Source organism: Castor canadensis, chromosome 14 (genome assembly GCF_047511655.1).
Source record: "Castor canadensis chromosome 14, mCasCan1.hap1v2, whole genome shotgun sequence".
Taxonomy (NCBI): Eukaryota; Metazoa; Chordata; class Mammalia; order Rodentia; family Castoridae; genus Castor; species Castor canadensis.
Window position 1 is genome coordinate 55,303,532 of NC_133399.1, and position 22,974 is coordinate 55,326,505.

Genomic DNA, 22,974 nt, shown 5'->3' on the forward strand with positions numbered 1-22,974 from the left:
CTCCAGCCAGCTTACTGAGGCTTCAGTTCCTGCTCCTCTACTAGCTGTGTGACCTAGAGCAAGTTACTTAACTTCTGTGTGCCTCATTTTCCCTATTTGTAAAATAGTGAGAACACTTGATGCAATGGAAGTACAGATACTGTTATTCTTACTTCTTAAGCCAGTACACAGAACACTTGATTTCTCCAATGGATTCTGTTATCCTACTAAGTGTCAGGTGCTGTCCAAGGTGTGGAGGGCACTGTGGTAAGCAAACCAGACATTTTCCCTTTACTCATGGAACTTGAGGTCCAGTGGGGGAAACACACATCAACCCAGACCATCACACTAATGTAGATGTAGCTCCATGGCAAGGGAATGAAGCAAGCACAAAGGGTGTTATAATAAGAAGGTGGAATCCATCTGGGGGCATTAGGGCAGTGAAGACTGAGATCTGGTAAGTGTGTCAGAGTTAGCTAGACTGTGGTGCAGGAGAGTGAGGATAGAGCAGTCTAAGAAGGGGCAGCAGGCACACAGGCCCTGTGCCAGGGCTAGAGTTACAGTTACCCAGGAAGGCCTGGTGCTGCAGTCTGGTAAGTAGGTAGGAAGGGCCCAATCACACAGGTCCTTAAGGCATGAAGTTTGATCTTCATCCTTGGAGCAAAAACTAAGTTGGCAAGTGACAAGAATCAGGCCTGTGTTCTAAAAGATTATCCTGACTGCAGTATGAAGGATAAATTGGTGGGTGGCCAGAAGGGATGCAGAAAAGTGTTTGGAGGTGGAGGGGTACAGGATACACAGAGCTGATATCAGAGAAGAGGTCTGTGCTGAGGATAAAATGTGTGTATTGTGGGCAGGCTAACTACAGCCACCATCATGGTGAACTGGCCTGAGAGACAGCTTGGAGCTGTGACCACCAGCTGGTAAGCAATTGATATGTGCCTCCTTTAAGATTAGGAGTGCTGTAGGTGTAAAACTCAGACTGAATTCTGAAGACTTACTAAAAGAATGTAATATACCTCATTAATAACATTTTCTGTTGCATGTTGAAATGATATTTCAGAAGTATTGGTTAAAATATAATTTGAAATTAATCTTGCCAGTGTCTTTAAACTTTTAAAAAAGTGGCTATTTGAAAATTGAAATTACATGTGGAACTGGTATGTGTGACTCAATTATGCCTAGAGCCGGAGGAAGAGAGGGTCCAGGACTCAGCCCTGGGAAAACACAAGGTTCAGACCAAGGATTCAGCCAGCGTCTTATCTAGTGGTCAGCGTCTGGGGAAGAGGAGGCATTGACTGGCAGGCGCAGCGGCCAGGAGTGAAAGGCCCAGGAAGGAGACAGCAGGGAGACTGTAGAGAGGTGGCCAAGAGGTACTGAGATTGCGATTGCGCAATCCACCCCGCGGTGTAACCAGCTGGTCCTTTCTAGGCTCTCATTTTCTGCCACTTAAATGTTCCCACCAAGCCCAAAGTCGGGGGTGGAAGGGGCCGGGGAGGGCAGAAGGAGCAGGCCATTGCCTAATAACCTCTCCGTCTTAAATACTGTTTTCCAACTCCCTCCTTAGCAGCGTGTGGAAGAAGAGCCGCGTCCCACGGGATGGGGAAGGAGTAGGCTGGGAGCCGCACCACACCGGAGGGGCATGAGAGGCCTAAGTTGGTGGCGAGAGGAGCTGAAGTCACTTTCCTCTCATGCAGCCTGCGTGACCCAAGCTGCCAGGTGTGGCTCTTTGCAGCTGAACACGTTGCCTGGTGCGGGGTGTGTTGGTAACGCGGAGTGGCGGCCCCTGGCACGGAGGCCTTGTTCCACTCCCGCCAGAGGAGAAGGGAAAGGAAAGGCGCCCTTAATGCTTGGACACGTTTCCCATCCATAATGGGTAAATATGCAAATGAAGGGCCCACAGGGTTTGATGGGACAGACCGAGCTGTAAACGGGCGGCCGGAGGAACCGCGCGCCCCTGGAAGGGCGCCCTCCGCGGCTCTCGAGGCCCCGCCCCCGCCCCGCCCCCGCCCGCCGCCCGGCCGGGCGCGAGCCCCGCGATGTCCTTGCTTTTGCCGCCGCTGCCAGGCGCGCTGGTCCGCAGGGTCGCTCGGGCGCGGGGCCGGCAGCGCGCCGCAGCTTCCCCTCGCTCCCCCGGCGCGGCGATGCTGCACGCAGCGGGGCCCGGCGCGGTGTCCGCCTAGCTCGGTGCAGAGCTGCGGGCTTTGTTCCCGCGACCCGACGGCGGCGGCACTGCAGTGAGGGGAAGCCCGGCCGGCCCGCGCCCCACAGCCCGGCGTCCGCCCTGCACCAGCGCGGGTGCCGAGCGCGCCCAGCCTCGCCGGGCCGGCCGGGCCCAGGCTGCGCGCTGTCCCCGCGCCCTCCGGCGAGAACTGCCGGAGCCCGCCCCTCCCGGCCCGCTCGCCGCTCGCCGCAGTACCAGCCGCCTCCCCGCCCCCGCCCCCGCCCCCGCCCCCCGCGCCGCCGCCGCCGCCGCCGCCGCCGCCGCCGCAGGAGAGGGAGGGAGTCGGAGGGAGCGGGCGGCGGGCCGAGCCCAGAGCCCGTCCCGGGCGCCGGCGAGCGAGCTCCGGCCGCGGCGGGAGGAGCCATCCGGGGGCCCGGGCAGCCGCGCCGCGCCCCCCGCGCGCCTTGCAGCCGCGGCCCCGCCGCATCCTTCCCGCGGCGGGGAAAGAGCTCCCTTTCTGCGGAGAGCGAGCGCCTCCTGCTTCCCCTGCGCTGAGGCTGTCACCACCTGGGCCGCCAAGTGTGAGGGGTCCGGGAGGCGGGGACCTGGGCGCCGCGACCCGCCATGGCTCAGGCGGCCAAGCAGTTGAAGAAAATCAAAGACATCGAGGCGCAGGCCCTCCAGGAGCAGAAGGAGAAGGAGGAATCCAACAAGAAGCGGAGGAACCGCTCGCGTGACCGAAAGAAGAAGGTAAGGGGGGCGGCGGCGCCTGGACTGCCCTGGGGAAGGGCGAAGTGGGGGCGCTGGCCGGCGGGCAGCGGAGGGCGAGTGCGGGGCGAGGCCGGGAGGCCGGGAGGCCGGGAGGCCGGGGCGCGCAGACGCTGGCCCGCCGCCGCGAGACCTTTCAGCACCTTGAACAGAAGCCTGCGGCCAGCGCCGCCACGACCAACTTTTGTGGCCTCGTCGCGGCCAGCGGGGCTGTGGGGTGCTCACTCCCGCACCCTCCGCACCCCGGCCTCCCCGGAGCTGGCTCCGCGACACCGCGGGGCTCCAGAGGCTCCTCTGCCCCGCCACTCTCCCGATACCGCTCAGGAACGGGTCCCTGCTCTTCTTCCCCACCCTTCTCCAGCCCCAGGAAGCATCTTTTCTGCCTGGGGGTGGAAAGGAAAGCGCCCCCAGACCTGGGCATTTGGCAGCCTCTTACCTAGGGTCACCCAACATAAGCCAGTGATGGCAGGAAGGGGAAATTCCTTTGGAAGCCAGGCATCAGGCACCTGGATGTCCAGTTTGGCTGAAAGGCCTAGGCAAAGAAGAGCTCTGTTGCTGGGCTGGCGCCAAGGCAGCCTTTTCGAGGACTGGTGCTAGACACTTTCCCCCCAGTGACCCGCGCCCCTAAATCAACTGTTGCTGCTTTTAACCTTCCCTTTCTGAGTCTAGGGTCTTCTTATCCTGGATCCAGGCAGGCACATTTAGAATCACCTTGGACTAGGAACACCTTGTGACAGGGGATAGACATGGCTCCAGCAAGAGGGGCTCAGAGCCTTGAACCAGAGCTGCAGAGGCTCACAGGCAGGTGGGGATCCAGGGATGGAGCTGTGGCTTCAGAGACCTTCAGAGAGCCCTTTGAACCTGAGAAGTTAGTGTGGGGCCCAGCCTGCAGGTCTCCTGGCCAGGAAGTGGGCCTGGGTGCATCAGGGTAGAGGCCCTGGCCTTGGTTGAAACGGAGAACATATTTTTTCTCCTGAAATTGTCTCATTCTGAGAAAGAAATTAGGAGCCTGTGGCTGACAATGGAGTGTGTGGAACGGGCTGTTGGTGGGTTTCACTCCACTCACCTTTAAGTTGCAGGACCAACATCTAGCATTTTCCTAAAGAAGAGACCCGGGGTAGAGATGCTCTCTGATTTTCACAGAAGTAACCAACGCCTAAGGCTTTCCTAAGCACAGCAGCTCTCCTCTCTCTTCTCTTTTCACAGTACTGGTTATGGAAACCAGGGCCATGTGCATACTGGTCAAATCCTCTAATCCTGAGCCACATCCCAGGCCAGCTCTCCTCTCTCGCTGTGTTGCTGTCTTGTGTGTAAATAATAGTTTCACCACGGCACCACCTCTTTACAAGACTGAAAAGAGGCCTTCCCCAAACCAACGGGAATCAGAGTTTGGGCTGGGGCCACTTAGAGAGAGAATCCCATCAGGTTGCCTGCAAGGGTCTAAAATACCAGAGCCCATCCAGTGAGGCAGGCAGGGAGGTCTGGTTATAGTGACCGTATTCACCCACTATTTTGGCAACAAGGTAAACTCAGGAAGGAGCACTATTTCCATTCCTCTGCTTGCATTGGGAGCAAGGCAATCCTTTACAAGACTCACTCAGTGTTGTTACCCTATTCTTGCTCTTGGGCTTCCTCTTTGATGCTCTTGATACCATAAATAATTTTTTGAGCAATGGTCAAGACAAAACTCTCCCTTCTCTTCTTTGATTCCTTTCTAACTCCCTTTAACTTTGAATTCTGATTGCTTATAATGCACACACATAAAAGTGTCAATTTCAATATTCTTTTTACTTTGTTCTATATTTCCATTTTTTGTTGCTAGATGATAATATATTCTCCTTCTCCTAAATTGTGTTATTTATTTTACTAGCTGATGCATACTGCATCAGTAAGAGTTCAAAAATCTTCTATACAGATTTTCATTTTATGAAGTATCCTGAGTGTTATGATTGATACAATAATAAAGAAACCTTAATCCAAAGTGAATGCATGATGTAATCTCTTAGGATTGATTCTTTGAGTATGGGACAGATAGTTTGAGGTGGGGTGTAGGGATGCTACATTTGTGTTTCATAACAATTTTGAGTTCTCTAAAGAATTGATATGGTTTTGGCAGCCACACCAGATAATAGAGTTAAAATTCATAGCAAAATTGTGAGAAGGTGGAAGGCCCTAGATGGAAAAGTGAGGGAGGTAGGGCAGTGCAGAAAGGAACATTTATTTATTTATACTTATTTATTTAATTTTATTATATTTTTGTGGTGCTGGGGATCAGACCCACAGCCTGTGCATGCTAAACAAGTTCTCTTCCACTGAGCTGCACCCTCAGCCTGAAAGAAGCATTTAGAAAGTTCACGAAGGACTGGTTAAACAGAGGGCTGGGTGCTAACTTGAGGGTTCATATAAGGTGAAATCTAAGATCCATTTTCTCCCAGTGAAGTAATTTTTCAAGGCAGAGTTTATTAAAACCAAGCAGCTGAGGACTTTACAGTTGATCACACAAACAACAGGGAGGCTGTGGAACCATCTTTCTTGTCTTATATCAGCATGAAGGAAGAACTTCCTACATGCAAACAAACACTTTATCCAGGGAATTGGCAATTCATGTGAGTGTATAGGTGAGCCAAAGGCCTTCTGAATTTACTAGAAGATGTTTGTCTCATAGGTAACCTTCTTAACTGGGACTGACTGAGCAGAACCGCACCCCTCCTGTTTGTGGAAATAATTGTGGTTGTAACTGTAAGGGTGGTTGCAGTTTTTACAGTTGATGGTGATGTGTGGGAAGGCACTTGCTAAGGGTGCTGTGCACTGGGGATGGAGGATGCAGATGTTGTGATGCACTGACTGACACAGATAGAAACTCCTCAATACAGGGGATCAAGCTGAACTCTGGAGCTCTGAAAATGTTTGCATTCTTATGGGGTTTCATTCAGCTTTCTGTTTGGGTAGCATGCATGGAATCAGGAGCTTGCTATTTGTAATGTAGTGTGTGTGTATGTTCTGATAAAACCCAGCATTTACAAGATTTACTGGTAAGTCCCCCTGTTTCTGAAGGTTGCAGTGGAAAGAAGTAAATGGCGAGGCATGTGCAAAGCAGGCGTCTGCACTAAGACCAACAGCTTTCTAAGACTGAGGAAGCCTTGGGCATGAGAATGTGCCTTTTATACTTACCAAGAACTTGAGGGTAGGAGGGGAGGATGACAGGGAGGTTGGAGAGAAAGTGAGCAGAGGGTGGACAAGGGGCAGATTTCAAGGAAGGAGTAGTGGGCATAGAAGTGGGAAAGGGCTGACATCCTAGCCCTACTTACAGGAGTACTAAGCCTCAGGACCTGTGCATATCCTGGGACAGTGTTTACTGAGCTCTCTCCTTGTCCCTCATTCTGTTCACTCACTTCATCCTCTGATGTTGATGAGGGAGAAGATCATATCACAATCTGCACATGGCTGTGTACCCAACACCTAGCTTAGTATTCCACATATGAAGGGCATCCAGTGGACGTTTGTAGAATGAAGAGTTGGATGAGTGAGCTAATATAATATTTGCCTGTGCTTGTCTAGATATTATCTTGGTAGCCAGCATATATTCAGGTGAAAAGTTCACTCTTTGACTGTCTCATGGGGTCATGTGAAGAAAGTCTGATCATTTTTTCTTTTCTAATCATTTGCAAAGCAATAGCAACTTGCAGGCCTGCAGTGGAACTATCTAATCTTTTGGTGCAGTGATTTCCACCACTGAGCATGTAGTTAGTTCCTTGCAGGGTTGCACTAAATGTCAAGTGGTTTTAGTCATCTGGAACAATAATGTTTGCACAGGGCCCAAGAAGACAATGCCTTGTAAGAAGGGGATAGAGGAGAGGTACAGGAGGTAAAACAGAAAAAGAAATCCCAGGAGTGGGACATGGCCTCCATGACCTGGCTGTCAGGCAGCTTTGTCAGCCTTTCCAGGTTATGCAGCAGGCACTGAAGAGCCCTTGGACCTTTTTCTTCCACAACCGAAAGAGGCTTATTCTGGACCACAGAGGTGTCTGGTTGATCCAGTGATTGGAACCACAGGGAAGATGGGAGGGTTGCTGCTCTAGACTGGGGTAGTTGTGATTAGGGCTTGGCACAGGCCGGGAGGTTTGGTGGGTCAAGAGATGGGATAAGGGATAGGGGGACAGGATGGAGGCAGGAAGTGAAGCAGGAGTTATATTGGTCTGTGACTCCCATTTGCAGAGGGCTTCAAATTCAAACTTCTCATATCTCCAAGTAGGTTTATAGATTCAATTTAAAAGCTAACTGGCAGGATTTGCGGAGAATGGTGCTCATCACATCTTTAAACCTGGATTTAAAGTATATGTTGCAGCATGAATTGATATTTTTCTCTATTTGGCTTTTGAATTATGTAACTATGTTGCACTGCATGCAAGTTATTAAGTGTTAATTTATGAGTTGCAAGCCTTTAAAACACACCACAACTTGGGTAACCCTGCTCTGACGTTTCTTCTAATTATAGTGCATGGGGAGCCTAAAAAATGGAAGTGGCTCTGCTTCTCTCAAGTTCTGGAAGGTGCTGGTAGTGGTTGAAGATGTGAGAATTTTCCTAGCCTACCTGCTGTCCATTACCACCCATCTCCTCCCTCCCACTGCAGAGATGGGGTGTGTGTGTGTGTGTGTGTGTGGTGCTATTTTGGGTACTCCTGTTGCTTCCCAACCATAAGCTAGACTAGCTCTTGAGGGCAGAGATGTTACACCCTTAGTTATAGCCAGCACTATATGGTTCGCATGACATTTGCATCTCACAGCTACCTCTCTAATCAGGTGGGGAAGTAGCTGAAATTCAGAGCCTGCAGTAGTGACCTCCTTGGGAAGGGGACCACTAGACAGGCCCAGGCTGCTCTGTTTCTCTGGCTTACTCCAGCAAAGGCTGCTTGCTCACCACTTCTACTTTTGTCCTCTCAATATGACATTTTTTACTTTTTCCTTTTAATTAACATATAATAAGCATACACAGTAGTTGTTATAGTTAATAAAGTGATGGTTCCTATAGTTTTTATCTGGAATGTTCACCAGCCATCCATGTATTGAAAGCTTGGTCCCCAGGTCAGGTGCTATTGGGAGGTAGTGGAATGTTTTAGAGGTGGGGAACTAGTGGGAGATTTTCAGGTCTTTGGGGATGTGCCCTTGAAGGGGACATAGGAACTCAGCTCCTTCTTCTTTCTCTCTTTTTGTGTCTTAGCCATGAGGTGAGTGGCTTTGTTCCTCCATGTACTCTCCACCATGTGCCCTCTGCCATGATGTGCCACTGGCCAACAGCCAAAACAAATCTTCCCCCTTCCTTCCTTCCTTCCTTCCTTTCTTCCTTTCTCCCTCCCTCCCTCCCTTCCTCCCTTCCTTCCTTCCTTCCTTAACTCAGAGCATTGTACATGAGCCACCTTCCCCAGCCCTAGACCATCCCTCTTTAAAAGTTGATTATCTTAGGTATTTGTTATAGTGGTGGAAATCTGACTGGCACAATAAATGTTAATTAAATTATTATTTCTGATAAATCCTATAGCCAAATTCATGCTCAGCCTTGCACTGGTAATGTGAAATCTCACATTACCAGTTATTATTTCACTGCTGGTAAATGAGAAAAGGATACTCTAAATCATATCTTCATTTTGTTTTCAGGAAAGAAATGAAGTTCCTATTTGGACAAGATTTATTTTTGCGGACCCGCTCATCATCTGTGCTGTCCAGACTTTAACTTTGAGGTGGGCTTGTATATTTTCAAGCCTATTAAAATCTGCCATTGCATTTGTAGCTATCTATCAAAAGGGTAACAAAAAGTGGTTCCTAATTTTTTTTTTAAGAATGCTGTTACTATAGGGCCATGGTTGTGGAATATCACAGAGAATAGAACATGGTCTTATGGATATATCAGACTTTTCTGAGGAAGACTATGTGGATCTTAGGAACACAAAGCACAATGTATTCTCAGGAAAGGAAAACTTGCATTACAAATGCTCAAAGCTAAAGCAAAGATTTAACACCAGCCAATTTTCTTAAACTTTTTTCCTTATTTGCTTCTCCTAAAAGAAGATACTTCATGTCTTTGCCAAGGTGATAACATAGTTGCAAGGGCTTTCTCATGCATTTGACAGCATCATTGACAACAGTGGCTGCAAGACAGCCCTCTTTGCTTACGAAGGGAGGCCCTGTATTTGTGACTCCAATGTCCCACGTGCACAGGCCATGTACACTCTTACTGTGTCTTCTGGTGGTTTGGTAATCCCATGCCTGGCTTAAACCCACACTTGCCTCACCCCAAAGCCAATGCTCAGACCCTGTGTGAGACAGCCTTCCTAGGGACTGGTCACATCCCTAGGATGTTCAAAGCTGTACTGGGCAAGAGAGAAAGGCTCCCTTCCTTGAAATGAGGGTCTTACATGTTAGACCCTCTGCCACCAGGGGCAGAAATCACCGAAGTGGAGGATGGAGAGCTTAGCACAGATGCAGTGGCCTCCACTGGCACCTTGAACATGGGTGCCACAGATTCAGGAGCAGTCTGTTTGATAGCTGTGGACCCTGTCTGAGAACCTGGGTTAGTGGAAGAGTCCAAAGGAAAAATATAGGAAGACTGAGATCTAGACATTACCTGTTTTCATTCTGGCTAGTCTGTCTCACAAAATACTTATTTCAGACAGATGTCTCTGTCTACCACAGAACTCACATCTTCTCCACATGATCATTTTACAATTAACTTGTGCTTGCATATGTAAAAACAGAGTGTCAACATTCTGGCTTTATCTTCTCTTTTTTTCTGTTATCTAGGACTTTCGCTTTTTACATAGGAGCCATAGAGGAATCATGAACCTCTGAGATCCTGAGCAGGAAATCCTGGGTGACTTGAATGCCAAGAGCCAGACTGGGGGTTGGTGTGTTGGAGACAGATAGAGGCTGAGCTGGGCCCTGCACAAAAGCTCAGGGAGGTTTTTTACCCACCCTCTTGGATCCCTGTGGCTCCTTTGGCTGTGGTTTAAATCATTTTCAAGTACCCACTAGGAGCAATGCAGCCAGGAAGCAAACAGGCACAGTGGGAGAGGTAGGGATAGAGTAAGGAAGCTTCATGGGAAGAGGAGCAGGGGTGCCATGGCTCTTAAAACTGATTCTGAGTGTGGAAGGGCAGCCCCAGGCCCACAAGGTGAGTCCCGCAGGCAAAGAGGAAAGAAAGTCCCAGTGGCTTTTCTACTTTGCTGGTATCAGAACCACATTAGGAGAGAAGGCTCACTACCTGACTCTGTGCTATAAGCTCCCATCCAGTAAAGCCTGTAAAGACCAGGTTGGAGTATGGAGCCTCTGTTCTAGCAGACCTACGGCAGTGAGTTAGTGGGATATGGCTGGACAAAGGCAGAGTGAAACCACATGAAGGGAAGAAGGAGGATAAACCCCTTATTTATCCTGTACCCAGTTCCTCAAAAGAAGCAGCAGGTAGAGAGCTGACTTCAGCACAGTGGGCAGTTTATGGACAATAAGGGGAATAAGCCTGGCTACACAGGTCTGGGCCAGGGGAGAGGAGGCCTGCAAGGTTTTCTGGGCTGGATGGGGAGGTCCAAGGATGGGGAGACGGCATTCAGCTGAGGGAGTGGCCCATGTGGGCTAATAGGCAGTGGTTGGAACCTGTGGGTCTGGCACCAGGATCCAGGAGAGCAGGCTGTGGGGCTGGAGAGGGAGCTGCAGGGTCCAGTTGGGAGGGAGGAGAGGCCTGAGGTAGGGAATGTTACCCTGTGTTCATTGAGAAAGTGGGATGGGGGCCTGTGGTGAGCAGGGCACAGGGACTGCTGAGGGATGGTCCTGCCAGGCTGGCTTGGGCAGGTGGTGCGGAGCGGGAGCGGGGAGCAGTAAGTAGGGAGAGCCAGTGACAAAATGAAGCTCCCTGTGGGTGGTAGAGTCAGCATTGTGTTCCTTTGACATGTGACGTGTTGCATGTGCACTTCTATATGTAAGTATGTATGTGGGGACTCTGACTTGGTGTCACTTCTGACTTGGTGTCAGGTGGTTAGTTGGTGCTGCCTTTCGCTGAGCTAGGAAAGAGAGGGAATGGGTTGGGAAGAAAATAATGAGCCCTTTTGGGAATCTGTTGTTGGGTAGCTTCCTTGGGCTTTTTACTGATGAGAGAGAGAGCTTGAGGAAAACATTTAAACATTGGGGTGGGGAGCCATCAGGCTGTGGGGGTAGGAGTTGGCAGTCAGTGTACTCCTGTGCTCTCTAGCAAGGTCTTGGAATGCAGATGTCCTGAGTGTTTGCCTTAAATATGGCACAGGCACTGACAAAGCTGACAGCTGTCATAAGAACTAAGCTGGGTGGGTGGAATGGCTCAAGTGGTAGAATGCCTGCCTATCAAGCCTGAGACCCTAGGTTCAAACCCTAGTACCACCAAAAACCAAAAAAACAAACAGAAAACAAAAACAAAACCCCTAAGCAACCTGACCAGGGGATGTTCAGAACTGCAGGGAACAACCTGCCAGCCTGAGGTAGGCTAAAGGGGGCAGGGGACCAACTTACTTTTAAAGAAGGGGTTTGTATACCATCACCCATTTGGTGACATGCAGTGAATTCACTGAAATCAGTGCTAAGATTTATTTAAGAGGACAGGTCTCATTTACATTGCCCAAGCTGGGCTCCAGTGATCTTCCTGCCTCAGTATCCCAAGTAGTTGGAATTAAAGATGCACTCTACATCTCCTGGCTCTGTATGTTTTCAAAAATATGTTTTGAAATAAATAATAAGGATATACTTCTAATGTAATGTTGACTTTAAATAGGCATGAATGGACTTTAAATGGACACTTGTATAAATTGTGTAATCTGCACTGGCCAGGAAAACTGAGGGGCAGAGTGACAAAGTAACCATGTAATTAAATTGGAAACATTTTGTACACAAAATGTTAACAGTGGTTATCTTTTTGTTGTTGTTGTTGTTGCTTTTGAGACAGGGTTTTGCCATGTAGCCCAGGGTGGATGGTCTTGATCTTGAGATACCTCAGCCTCTCAGTTCTGGGATTACAGGTGTCCTCAGCTACAGTGGTTATCTTTGTATGTTTTCCTTTTTCTTTTTTTTGGTAGTATTAGGTTTGGACTGAAGGTCTTACACTTGTTAAGCAGGTATGTCACCACTTGAGCCATACCATCAGCACTCAGTGATATCATTGAAGTATTTGTTTCTGAGGAATTTTTCTTTTAAATTCTTTTCTGTATTTAAACAAAATTAAAAAAATAAACAATATATGGTATTGATACCCAGAAAGAATAGAAAAGAAACGATGAAGGATGCCCTATTTGTCAAGGAGTGTGGCTAGACTTTCTGAGCCCCATGTTCTGGAAATGAAAGCCAGGATTTATAGACGCCATCACACCCCCGATTAAGAATTCCAAGGTGATGTGGACTAGAGCCAAGTAGGTAACAGAATGTCCTGGCTCAAAGTGCAGCTGGACCATGGTCCTGAAGAGTCTGAGCAGTTTGGTCTTGGCAGGTGAAGCTGTCCATTGTAAACCAACTTGAAAACGGGTATTGGGCCTAATACTCCACTCTGCAGCCAGGATGATTTTCCAAAAATGCAAATCGGATTTTGACACTCCCTCCTTCAAATCTTTCTGTGGCTTTCTAATTACCCTTAGAATGTGTCTAGGCTTCTTCGCCTGCTTCTGGGGTCCCTCAGTCCACCGTGTGGCTGCCTTCCCTGATTTCTCTCTTTCCCATGTGCTGCACTGCGCCGGGCTCTGCTTGTCTTCAGGACTTTAAGTTGCCTGTAGACCTTCCTGCACGATGAACATTAGGCTTCAAACTAATGCCATCTCCTCCATCAGAAGTCAATGCAAACATTGCTGTCCAAGTACTCCACAAGTACACCACAAGGTGAGTGTACACTTTCCATACTATTCCAGTATGTTCACGGCTAGGTAACCAGAAAATCCAAAGGACTTTAGTGTGTCTCAAGAGGTCACCTTTGACAGTAATGAAAAGGTGTGGGAGTGAGGTAGATCCAGATGGTTATGAACTGGGTGACTTTGGGCAAGTTGCTTCCTTACCTTCCCTGAGTCTCACTGTGCCCATGTGTAAGGTGAAAAGAATAACATCTGCCCACAGCTGTGCAGGGATATTGGCAGGAGTGAATGGTTTACTATGTATAAAGCATCTGGAATACAGTAAGCACTAAATAAATGCCAGTTCCAATGCCTCAGTTACTACTCCCACCCACCTCCTAGCCTAGAGTAGCCAAAACATCCAAGACACGAGCTGTGGACATGTGAGGTAGGGTGGCAGAGAGAACCCTAGTCCACACCGGAGCTCTGAATGAATAAATGAATGAAGATTTCCAAAAACGTAACTGGAGTTTTCCTAAATAACACTTAAGAGGTAAAAGTCTCATCCCACTTGGCTAAATTCTCCCCTTGTATATAATTTGAATATAATGAATTCCTTTTCAGAGTTGCTACCAAGGTCAGTTCCAAGGTTGGGAGTACTCGTGTAGTATTGCTGCCAGTTTCTTAAAGGAATTAGGAGAGACTCTGGAGAAATGTGCACCTTGTCTAAAACTCTGACTGAAGTGAAAAATAGGACCTAGCCAAGGAAGATAAGCTTCAACCTGAACTATTGATAGAGTGCCATTGAATTTACAGAGATGGTAGATTTTTACCCTTGGCATGGAGATTTGGCAAATCCATTTTAGTGCCCCTTGAGAGAGCTGCCTTAGTTTCTACCATTCTTCTGAGATGAATTTATGTGGTGCTGGGGCAAGAGAAGCCCTGTCCAGAGCTTGTCCTGCCGGTGGTACCTTGGCATGTGATGAGTGGGCCAGTGCATCTCCCCAGGCCAAAAGTGCACATGCACAGTGGAGGGACACAATGCTTCCTGCTGGCCTCTGGGCAGTGCGGTAGGAGCCTCGACACTGATGCAAAATTCCCGAGTAAGCAGACTAAGCTGAGCAAGCCAAAGTCAAGTTTGTCTGTCTTCCTTTATTAAACATTGTCTTCTTGTTTGTCACACATGTCATGGCCTTTTGACTTCATGCTTGAACAGATCTTCATTGAAGAACATCTAGGCTATATGCTATGTTGTTGAATTTCAGCACTTTATTTATTTGTTTACTTTGTGTGGTGCTAGGGATGGAACCCAGGGCCTTGCACACACTAGGCACGTACTCTGTCACTGAGCTGCACCCCAGCCTTGAATTTTAGTTCTTTAAGCCCAGATGTCAGTGTTGCCCCCACAGTTCTGTGTCAGGGTAATGGCCATCCCTTGCTAGATTCTTCAGGAAGAGCTGTGAAGGGTACTGCCATGGAATTGTCCTTTCCCTATCCCTCTGCGTCTCTACTGTGATTTCTACGTAACTTCTACGGCAGCCTCCTAAGAACGTTCTCCAGGTCTTACCCTTCCAACCCAGTATTTCTCTTGCAGCTAGAGTCACTTTTTTAAAAACGCAAGTTGATAGTTGCCAGTTCTCCTTATTAATCTCTACAGTGACTCTCCACTGTCTCCATGATGAAGTCAGAACTTTCCCCAGCTCATGAGGGCACTTACGAGCTGCCATCCCGGGGGTCTGCCCCATCATCACAGCTCCTGTGCTGTGGCCTGGCACTTACACAAGCATTCCAGTTTAAGGCCCAGTTTCCTCTTTCTCTAAGAAGCTTCCCTGGGTCTGGTCAGCCATGCTGTACCTTCAGTGCCTGCCCTGAAGGAGTCTGGGTGAGATGGTAACCCTGTGTTGTCCTTAGGGAGGTTTCCAGGCCTCTGTGTGTATGTGTGTGTGGTACAGGGTTTGAACTCAGGGCCTCATGCTTGCTATGTAGGTGCTCTACTGCTTGAGCCAGGCGTCAGCCTTTTTTTTGCTTTGTTATTTTTCATATAGGGTCTTTTGTTTTTGTCCTGGACTTCAATCCTTGTACATTGGACTTTGATCCTCCTACCTATGTCTCCCACATAACTGGGATCATAGGTATGCACCACTCCATCAAGGCATTTTAATGCAAATGGAACCTGTAATGAAGTTGGAACAACTTGGATCATGGACTTGGTCAAAAGAAGTGGAAAAAAATGCATTACCTAGCGTGTCTCAATTAATTAAGCTCTAGTGCAGTGTGGGTGATGGGAGCCTGTCTGCCTTCCATCCCTCCTCAGGTATGTGGAATTAACTACATGCTTCTGTGGATGAGAAGGACTGGCCCCAGGGACAAGACAGCTAGAGGTCTCTTTTGTTTAAGCTTTGGATGCTTTGCTGAGTCTCACTTTCCCTCTTTCTAAAATAAGGGGATTGACTGAGAGGGCTTTTAGTGTTACCTGTTATTTGGCAAGTATGTAGATTGTCAAGGCCATGGGGCCAAATGGTTCCCAACAGCCAGCTGGCCTAACTTGGCCTAAGCTGTGCTTGATGGGAAATTGGGCTGGCTGAAGCTGTACTCTGTCATGGTTCAGCTGTAGAAGATCCCAGACTATATGCTATTAGATGCACAGGGTTCTGGTTCTGCTTATTTCTGCTCCTTCCCATCCAGTATCTCATTTCCATAACACTGACATTACTGTGGGAAGGTACAGGACAGGACCAGGTGCCTGTTGCCACACAGGCTACTGGAAGGTCACCTGTGCTCTTAGGTCCTTTGGGTATGTATCTTTGAAGACTCTGCCCTTTGCCTGCCAAGCCTGTATAATCAGCACTCCTTGCCAGTGCACTTTGTTTAAAGGAGAAAAAGTGCCTCTTCCTTCTGGGTTTGTAACAGTGACCTCTGGGAAGATGGAGTGCACCTGCCTCAGGTGCACAGGGAAGAGTGCCAACTGCCTGCAGTTTGCAGTGCAAGGTAACTGGTCTCTCACATGCTGGTTGTCACTGAGTTGCTTTCAAGGTCATGGGCACAGGGAGCTTCCTCCTGTGGAGCTTGGAGGAACACAGAGGCCCTGACTGCACTAGGGGAGGGGACTGTGCAACCCTGGTCACCTGTTTTCCTGGAAAGCAGCCTTGGCTGGTCCATGGGGTAGGTGATGCAGTTTGCCAGACAGGCCTGGCTTCTTAGAAGCTTGATTTTTAGAGGTTGTGTTAGTCAATTTTGTGTTACTATAAGAAAATGACTGGGATGATAATTAATTTACAAAGAGAAAAGGTTATTTTGGCTCAGGGCTTTGCAGGTTCCAGTCTATGATTGGGTGGACCCATTGCTTTTAGGCCTTTGGTGGAGGTGCTGGATGGCAGTGGTGGGGAGTATGTGGAAGAGGATACTGCTCACATCATGATCCAGGAAGCAGAAGAGATCAATTGGATGGGCTAGTGTCCCCAAGTCCCCCTTATCAGCATGTCCCCAATGATCTAAGGACCTCTCTAGGCTCTACCTCCTAAAGGAGCCACAGTCTCTTAATAGCATCAATCTGGGGACTAAGCCTTTAACACAGGGACCTTTGGAGGATTTTCAATATCCAAACCATACTGAGGAGAATTTGGTCTTTTTGGAAAATCCCAGCTTCTTCACTTACTGAGTTTTCAAGTATTAGGCATTTGCAGGTGAAAGTTTTCTTTTTTGTGATACTAGGAATCAAACCCAGGGCCTTACACATGCGAGGCAAGTGCTTTACCACTGAGGTACAAACCCAGCCTTTGGTTTTTGAGACAGAGTATTGCTGTGCAGCCCAGGCTGGCCTTGAACTCCATCCTCTTGCCTCCTGTGCTAGGATTACAGATTGGCACCACCATGCCTGGCTCTGAAGTTCTTTTAGATTTCAGTCTCTGCCACCTTGGAGTGCATTGCTCTCTGGCTTTCATGGAATCCTCAGGTGCTAAAAACCTTCCGCATTTTCTGCATGGCTGGCATGGGCTGGAGAAGAGGGAGAGAATGCTCCTAGGGAGGTGATGGCCTTCTCCTCTACAGTGGCTGCGTCTCCAGAGGAGGCACTTGGCCTCCAGGAGCCCTGGAGCAGCAGAGCAGTTCCACAGGCAGGAACCCAATTACCAGAGCTTGTTTACCCCTGCCTGGCTTCCAGGGCATTATTTCACTGATCCCCAGCAGCTCTGTGGGGCAGGCGCCTGGCTTCCAGGGCATCATTTTACTGATCCCCAGCAGCTCTGTGGGGCAGGAGCCATGTTTCCTGTTCTGAGGGAAGAACCACGGCTCTAGGAGGTGAAGTGCATTTCGCTTAGTGACAGGGCTGGAACAAGACCTTGGAATGTCTTACTTCAAAATCTGCTTTATTACAAGCAGGTGGTAGCATAATTTAGAGTGCTATAGATCAGAATTCCTGTCATTTTCTGTCTTCCTTATCTATCAACTGTACCTGGCTTCCCGCAGGAAAACAGCCAGGCCCAGCTGGGTTTGGCTGATGCTACCTCCACAAAAGGAGAGAGGGGGAAGGCAAGGGACATGGGCGACAGGCACATGACCCCCTCAAGTTCACTCAGCTCTCCCACTGGGCCTTTGGCTGGGGGGCAGCTGTTTCCTGAGGGGAGGACCTCACCTCAGGAAGGTTGATTAGCCTGCTCAAGGTCAGATGGCTCAGAGCCAGAGCTGGGGTGCATTCAGCTCCTGGTGAGAAAATCTTTCCTTACTGCTTCTAGGGCTATTGTGAGCATTGGACAAAGTGCCCACAGGGGAAAGATAGGAGCAGAAGGGGGCTAAACAAAGAACATTTTTAAAGTACTTAACAAAGAGGACGAAGCTTGATGCAAGCTCCATGTGTCAGTTTCCCTGACTCTGAGATAAAATCCCACTCATATTAACCTCTAGACCACTTGGGGAAAGAAGACACATTTTCCTAAAAAGAGCCAACACCATAGATATGGATGCAGAGATAGACAGATAGACATAGACACAGATGCAGATACAGATATTGATGTTGAGAGACGTGGACAGTGACCCAGCCAGAGAACACGACAAGGCCGCGTATGGACAGTGGCATACAATGGGAGCACTAGGGACTATAGATGCTGGCCCTGACTCGGCCTCTCAGATAGGGGCTGGGTGACCTTGGGGAAATCTCTTCACTTCTCTGGGCATTTTTCTCATTTGCAGAATGAAGAGCCTGGCTTAGTAACAGATAATCTTATTGTTCCTGTTTTAATTACTGGGTTTTATTTATTTTTGAGACAGGTCTCACTGTGTTGCCCAGACTGTCTTCCAACGCCTGGGCTCAAGTGGTGCTCCTGCCTTATCCTTGTCCTCATCCTCGTCCTCAGCTGGGATGACAGGCATGTGCCACTGCCTGTGGCTAGACATAGCATCTTGGAAGAGACCCTGGAGATCTCACACTCCATTCCTTTTATGGGGAAACTGTGGTGTGAAGAAAGGAAGTGGCTTGTTCAGGGCACACAGCTATTTTTAGTCACTAAAGAAGCACTAGAACCAGGTCTCTGGGCCCGATTCTTCCACACGCTGGTGAGAAATCCCAGCTTTTCAAGCAGCTTTGTTGACTGTGATTTGGAGGGAGGACCTGGGGAAGGAGAGAGGCACTTTGTTCTTTTGCTTGCTGTGGAGACAGGCCACTGTGCAGAGGCAGTGCCTCTGGAGTGGGATGGGCCCATCACGCTGCTGGTATAGGTTCTGAATTATTTAGGACTCATTTGGTGCTTCTGTGAATGAGGGGGGCCTGCCAAGGAGCTGGGCTCAGGTGCGGAAGCCTGAGCCCTCTCTGGGGCCTGGTGGAAGGAAGCATGTCCTGGATAGATTATTTCAGACTGATCTTCGTCCCGGTGCCCTAATTATGCTCTCCCATGCCATGTGCAGTTCGGGCGAGTGCAGGGCCCTGAATTTGAACACTTAGTTTGCTCAGCATCTGGCCTCTGGGCACGTGCAGTATTGCAGGACACAAATGGAATGGACCCTTAGTTCATATGCAGCCTGCGCTTCCTACAGGGAAGGGAATTGAGGATTGGGGCAGGGCAGTAACTTCCCCTAAAGCTCAGAGCTGAGCATCCAATATAGACAATCACACCCTTCTTCTAGAAAACCTTCCCTGACTGTCTTAAGTAGAAATAATTGTTCTTTCATGTTCCATGAGCACTGCCAGTCTGTCTATTACAGCACTTAAAACTTCATCTGTTTAAATCAGGGGTCGGCAAACTTTTACAGAAGAGGACCATGGCAAATACTCGACTGAGCCTCAGAGCAGGAAATCAGCCAAAGACACACAAACAAGTGAATGTGATTGTGTTCCAATAAAACTTTATTAGTAGACACTGAAATTCAAATTGTATTTTCACGCATTATAAAATGCTGTTCATTTTCCTCCCACCATTTAAAAATGTGCATGTATTCTTAGCTTGTGGGCCATATAAAACCTGGCATAAGGCTGGGTCATGCCCTTGTGTCCTGTTTGCCTATTGCTGGGCTAAACACTTGCTTTTCTTGTCAAGGACACAGAGGCTGCTGTATGTTGTTCAGGGATCAAAGCTGGTGATTTGCATCAAACTCAGACTGGTAGAATGATAATCTCTGTCTCTCAGAAAAGTCTCATTATGCAGCCCAGATTGGCCTCAAACTCACAGTCCTCCTGCCTCCTGAGGTGTGCTCTTTTGATCCTTCAGCAATCCTTTGAGCAAGGCAGGCGGACTAGACATTGTTGCTCCTATTTTACAGACTGAAAAATTGAAGCCATCAACTGGATATGTGGGAGGAATCTTAGGACTTTAGGTAGGCTCTCCCCCCTCCAGTAGGGCTGTTGGTCCTGGCGGCTGCTAGATTTCTGGACTCTCCCATCACTTAGGAGGGTGAGGAGCCAGGCCAGTGGAAGCTCAGCTGCTGGTGATTAGAAATCATCCAGGAGCCCATCTTTTGGGTGAAAATAGAAGCAGTCTGGTGCCTGTCTGGGTAGAGGGCCTGTGTCAGAATGGCTTGGTTCCATTCCTGCCTCTCCCTGGTATTGCACTCCTGGAACGAGGCAGGAATGTCTGTTCTGTTGAGGGGGAATTGTTACACATAGCTAAAATTAGAGGTTTTGTTTGAATTATGTTAATTTGACTTAATTGCTGGGGAATGTCAATGTTCTTCAGAAATCCAAGAGCTCTGTGGGCTTGGAGAATAACAGTAATCCCTTCTGTCAGTGTGGCACTCCGCAGCCCCTTCCATCAGTCTCAGGCATGGTGCCTTGTGAGCTTCTTTTCTTCAGGCTTCAGCTCTAGGGAGGCACATCCGACTTCTCTGTCTCCCAGTCTACTTGGTGATGTATTTGAAACATCTTGTCCATCATTTTGTTTTTCTTTGAGCCATAGGTAAGGCTGGCTTCATAAGTAGGCAACCTGTGCAGTTGTGCTGGGTCCTGCCTTCAGAATGGTCTTGTGCTCTGTTTAATGTTCTGCTGTTACCATGTTGAAATTATTCATCATTTTTAAACAAGGGCTCCACATTTTCATTTCATACCAGGCCATGTAAATTATGTCACCAGTCCTGGCTGTAAGGTTGTTTTCATGGGCCAGCACTTGTGTTTTTCTATCTAATTAACCTTGAGTGTGATTTAATCTTGACTGTGGCTGCTGGGATGTCCAGAGGAGTTTCTTTCTGTACAAACTGCATTCCCTGGAGCTGTCTAAAGTTGAGATTCCTGAATAGCTTCTGGAGAGGCCCAGACCAGCCTCTAACTTCTCTTTCTTCACCTTTGGGACTTAGTCACATCAGAGGCGAGGTCGAAGAAGGTAGGAATGAGACATTTCTTCCCAGCAAGAAAGCTGTCAGGGCTCCTTGCATCCTGGGTCTCTGAAGACTTACCTCCACCACTAAACCCACCACCTACCCACTGTCTTGTCATTTTGTTCCATTTTCCTCATTATCCAGAATTTTCCTTTTTGTTTCTGGTTCATTATGTCTCCTTCACCTCCCTGCATTAATACATAAACTCTATGAGAGCAAGGATTTTTTTTTGTCTTGTTCACCATTTTATTTCTAGAGTCTTGCAGAGTGTGTGGCACACAGTAGGTACTTAGTAAGTGTGCATTGACAAAGTAGTGAATCCCTACCACAATTCTGAAAATTAGCCACTGTTAGCTTCACCACATGGATGGGAGGATTGAGGCCCTAGAGCAATGAGGTAGCTTGCTCAGGTCTCGCAGGAGGCATGGTGGGAGACCCACTGTGTGTGCCAGGACCACGCTAACTGCCTCGCCTGCTCTGTGCCCAGCAGGAGTGTGCAGCGTGAGTTGGGAGGTCTCTGGTCTAGACGGGAGTGTGAGTTTCTACAGCTAGCCTCACTCTTCTTACCCACCTTGTGGGATGGTGATATCTTTCCTTGGGCCCTTCTCTGACAGCATGGCAGTTCTATAAAATGTATTTTAATTTTCAAGTGTTTGAACTTTTTTTTTTTAATTACAGTACCGGAATTTGCCACTCCACCAGCCCATGATTTTCAAGTTTTTAAATAAGACCATTCAGTCATGTTTAGTTGTACATTGGTTTCATAAATATCTTTATGAAACTCATTTATCTCATGGCTGGTTCCATGAGATAGGTTTGGCATAGCATAACCTATGCCAAAATGCTTGGGAGAGCATCTCTACAGTGGTAGAGATGTAAGGGGTTGCCCTTTACCCTAAGTACCTTTCATCTTGGTTTCATAACAAAGTCGATACACCCAATTAGGATAGTGTAAGGGAATCTTAGAGGCTTCTGTTTGCATTCTCTGGCTTTCAGGGTGGAAGCCAGCCTTCTGTTGGTGCCTAGGTTTTGGAGTAGGCCTCAGCAGGGGTCTGAGTTCTACACCATGTGCTGTCTGTGCCAACCACAGACTCTATTTAGTGTGGCTGGCCTCAGTTTTCTTCCCTATAAAACAGGTAATCTCTCCTCAGCCTCTCTGTGTGGCTATGAGGTGTAGGGGTTACTTAAATGCTCCTTTCTTCCCCAGGTGCATAGCCAATGTCAGCCTTTCCTAGGTAGAGTCTGGGCCACAGGTGAGGCTCCTGATGCAGAGGGGCTTGGAGATTGGGTGTGAAGACAGGGACAGCCAGCTGTCCTCATGGAGGCTGGCACCAGACCCACCTCCTGCAGGCTGGGAGAAGGGTATTGCAAGCTTTTGGAGAAAAATTGGTTTCTATATTTGGGCAGGACTTATAAGGGGGTGAGTAAAGGGTGTTGTTCTGCCAAGTGTAGGCCATGAACCTGTCAGTCCACAGCATCCTGCAGGGGAGCCTCCAACACAACCCCAGTAATGAAGGCAGAAGGGGAGGTCCTATTGCCTCTCTAGTTGTGCCCAGCTGCTGCTCAGCTGAAGATTGCTGCAAAGAAAGAAAAAAACACAAGATATTGCTATTCTTCTAGGAGAAATGTTGACCACAATGACATGAGGTGTGATAGTCAGCCTTCCGCACAGGGTAGGGCATTGTTGGAATCACAAGGAGGTTTTCTGCTGCTGAAAGTCGCCACCCATCCCAACTTCTTAGGAAGAGAGGTTGGGTAACTTAAATTAATTCAATCAGCAGTCCTTGAACACCTAGTACAAAGGCCAAGTGACAAGAGCCTCTGGAAGTATGTACTTAATATGTGCCCACATGTGTCTGTCTACCTAACCTGGGTATTGCAGGTGGGTGGAATGCTGAGAGGATCCAGGATCCTGTTTGGATCTGGCTGGAGTTAAGTCCAGGCTCCAGCACTTTCCACTGACCAGTCACTTGTCACTTTTTTCCTCTCAACTGCTTGGTTTTCCATTTTTTAGCATTTAATTCAGAATATCTGGAGGCCCAGGGTTAGGATTCTCGTCTTCATCCATGTGTAGCATTCGCCATCCTCCTCCCTCCCCCAGGTTCATAAACCAGACTACTGCTCTCAGACTCTGAGCTGAGTGGGACTTGACCTGGCTGGCACTGTGTGGAGGGGCTTCAGAGACACTGCCAGAACTCCAGCATTTGGGTGCTGGGGCCTTGGAGTCAGGGAAAGGGGGAGAAAAGGGTCAGGAAGAGAGGAACGTGCCTGTCCCTTGTCCCCTCCAGCCCAGCTGTTCTCCTCTTGCTCCTCCTCCCAGCCCCAGAAGTGAATAGAGGCAGTGACCCTATGAACCCCACCCTCAAAGCTCTCCTGAGAGTCCTGCAGCTGAGACAAAGTGTTTTGTCTCATAGTCAGACATGGTGCACGTGCGCGCGCGCGCAC

At 48.6% G+C, this 22,974-nt stretch overlaps 1 protein-coding gene across 12 annotated transcripts in view; it reads left to right on the top strand.

Moving 5' to 3' along the window:
• The first annotated feature begins 2,598 nt into the window (after positions 1 to 2,598).
• Ank1 (ankyrin 1) overlaps positions 2,599 to 22,974 on the top strand; it is a 188,090-nt gene continuing 167,714 nt past the window's right edge. For 5 of the 12 annotated variants that reach the window (XM_074054594.1, XM_074054599.1, XM_074054605.1 and 2 more), the window contains exon 1: positions 2,601 to 2,893. In XM_074054594.1, the coding sequence (XP_073910695.1) occupies positions 2,768 to 2,893 (126 nt within the window). In that variant the 5' untranslated portion in view covers positions 2,601 to 2,767. Of the gene's footprint in view, positions 2,894 to 22,974 lie in introns of all 12 variants that reach the window. The other 7 variants (XR_012441435.1, XM_074054602.1, XM_074054608.1 and 4 more) reach the window with 3 other exon arrangements.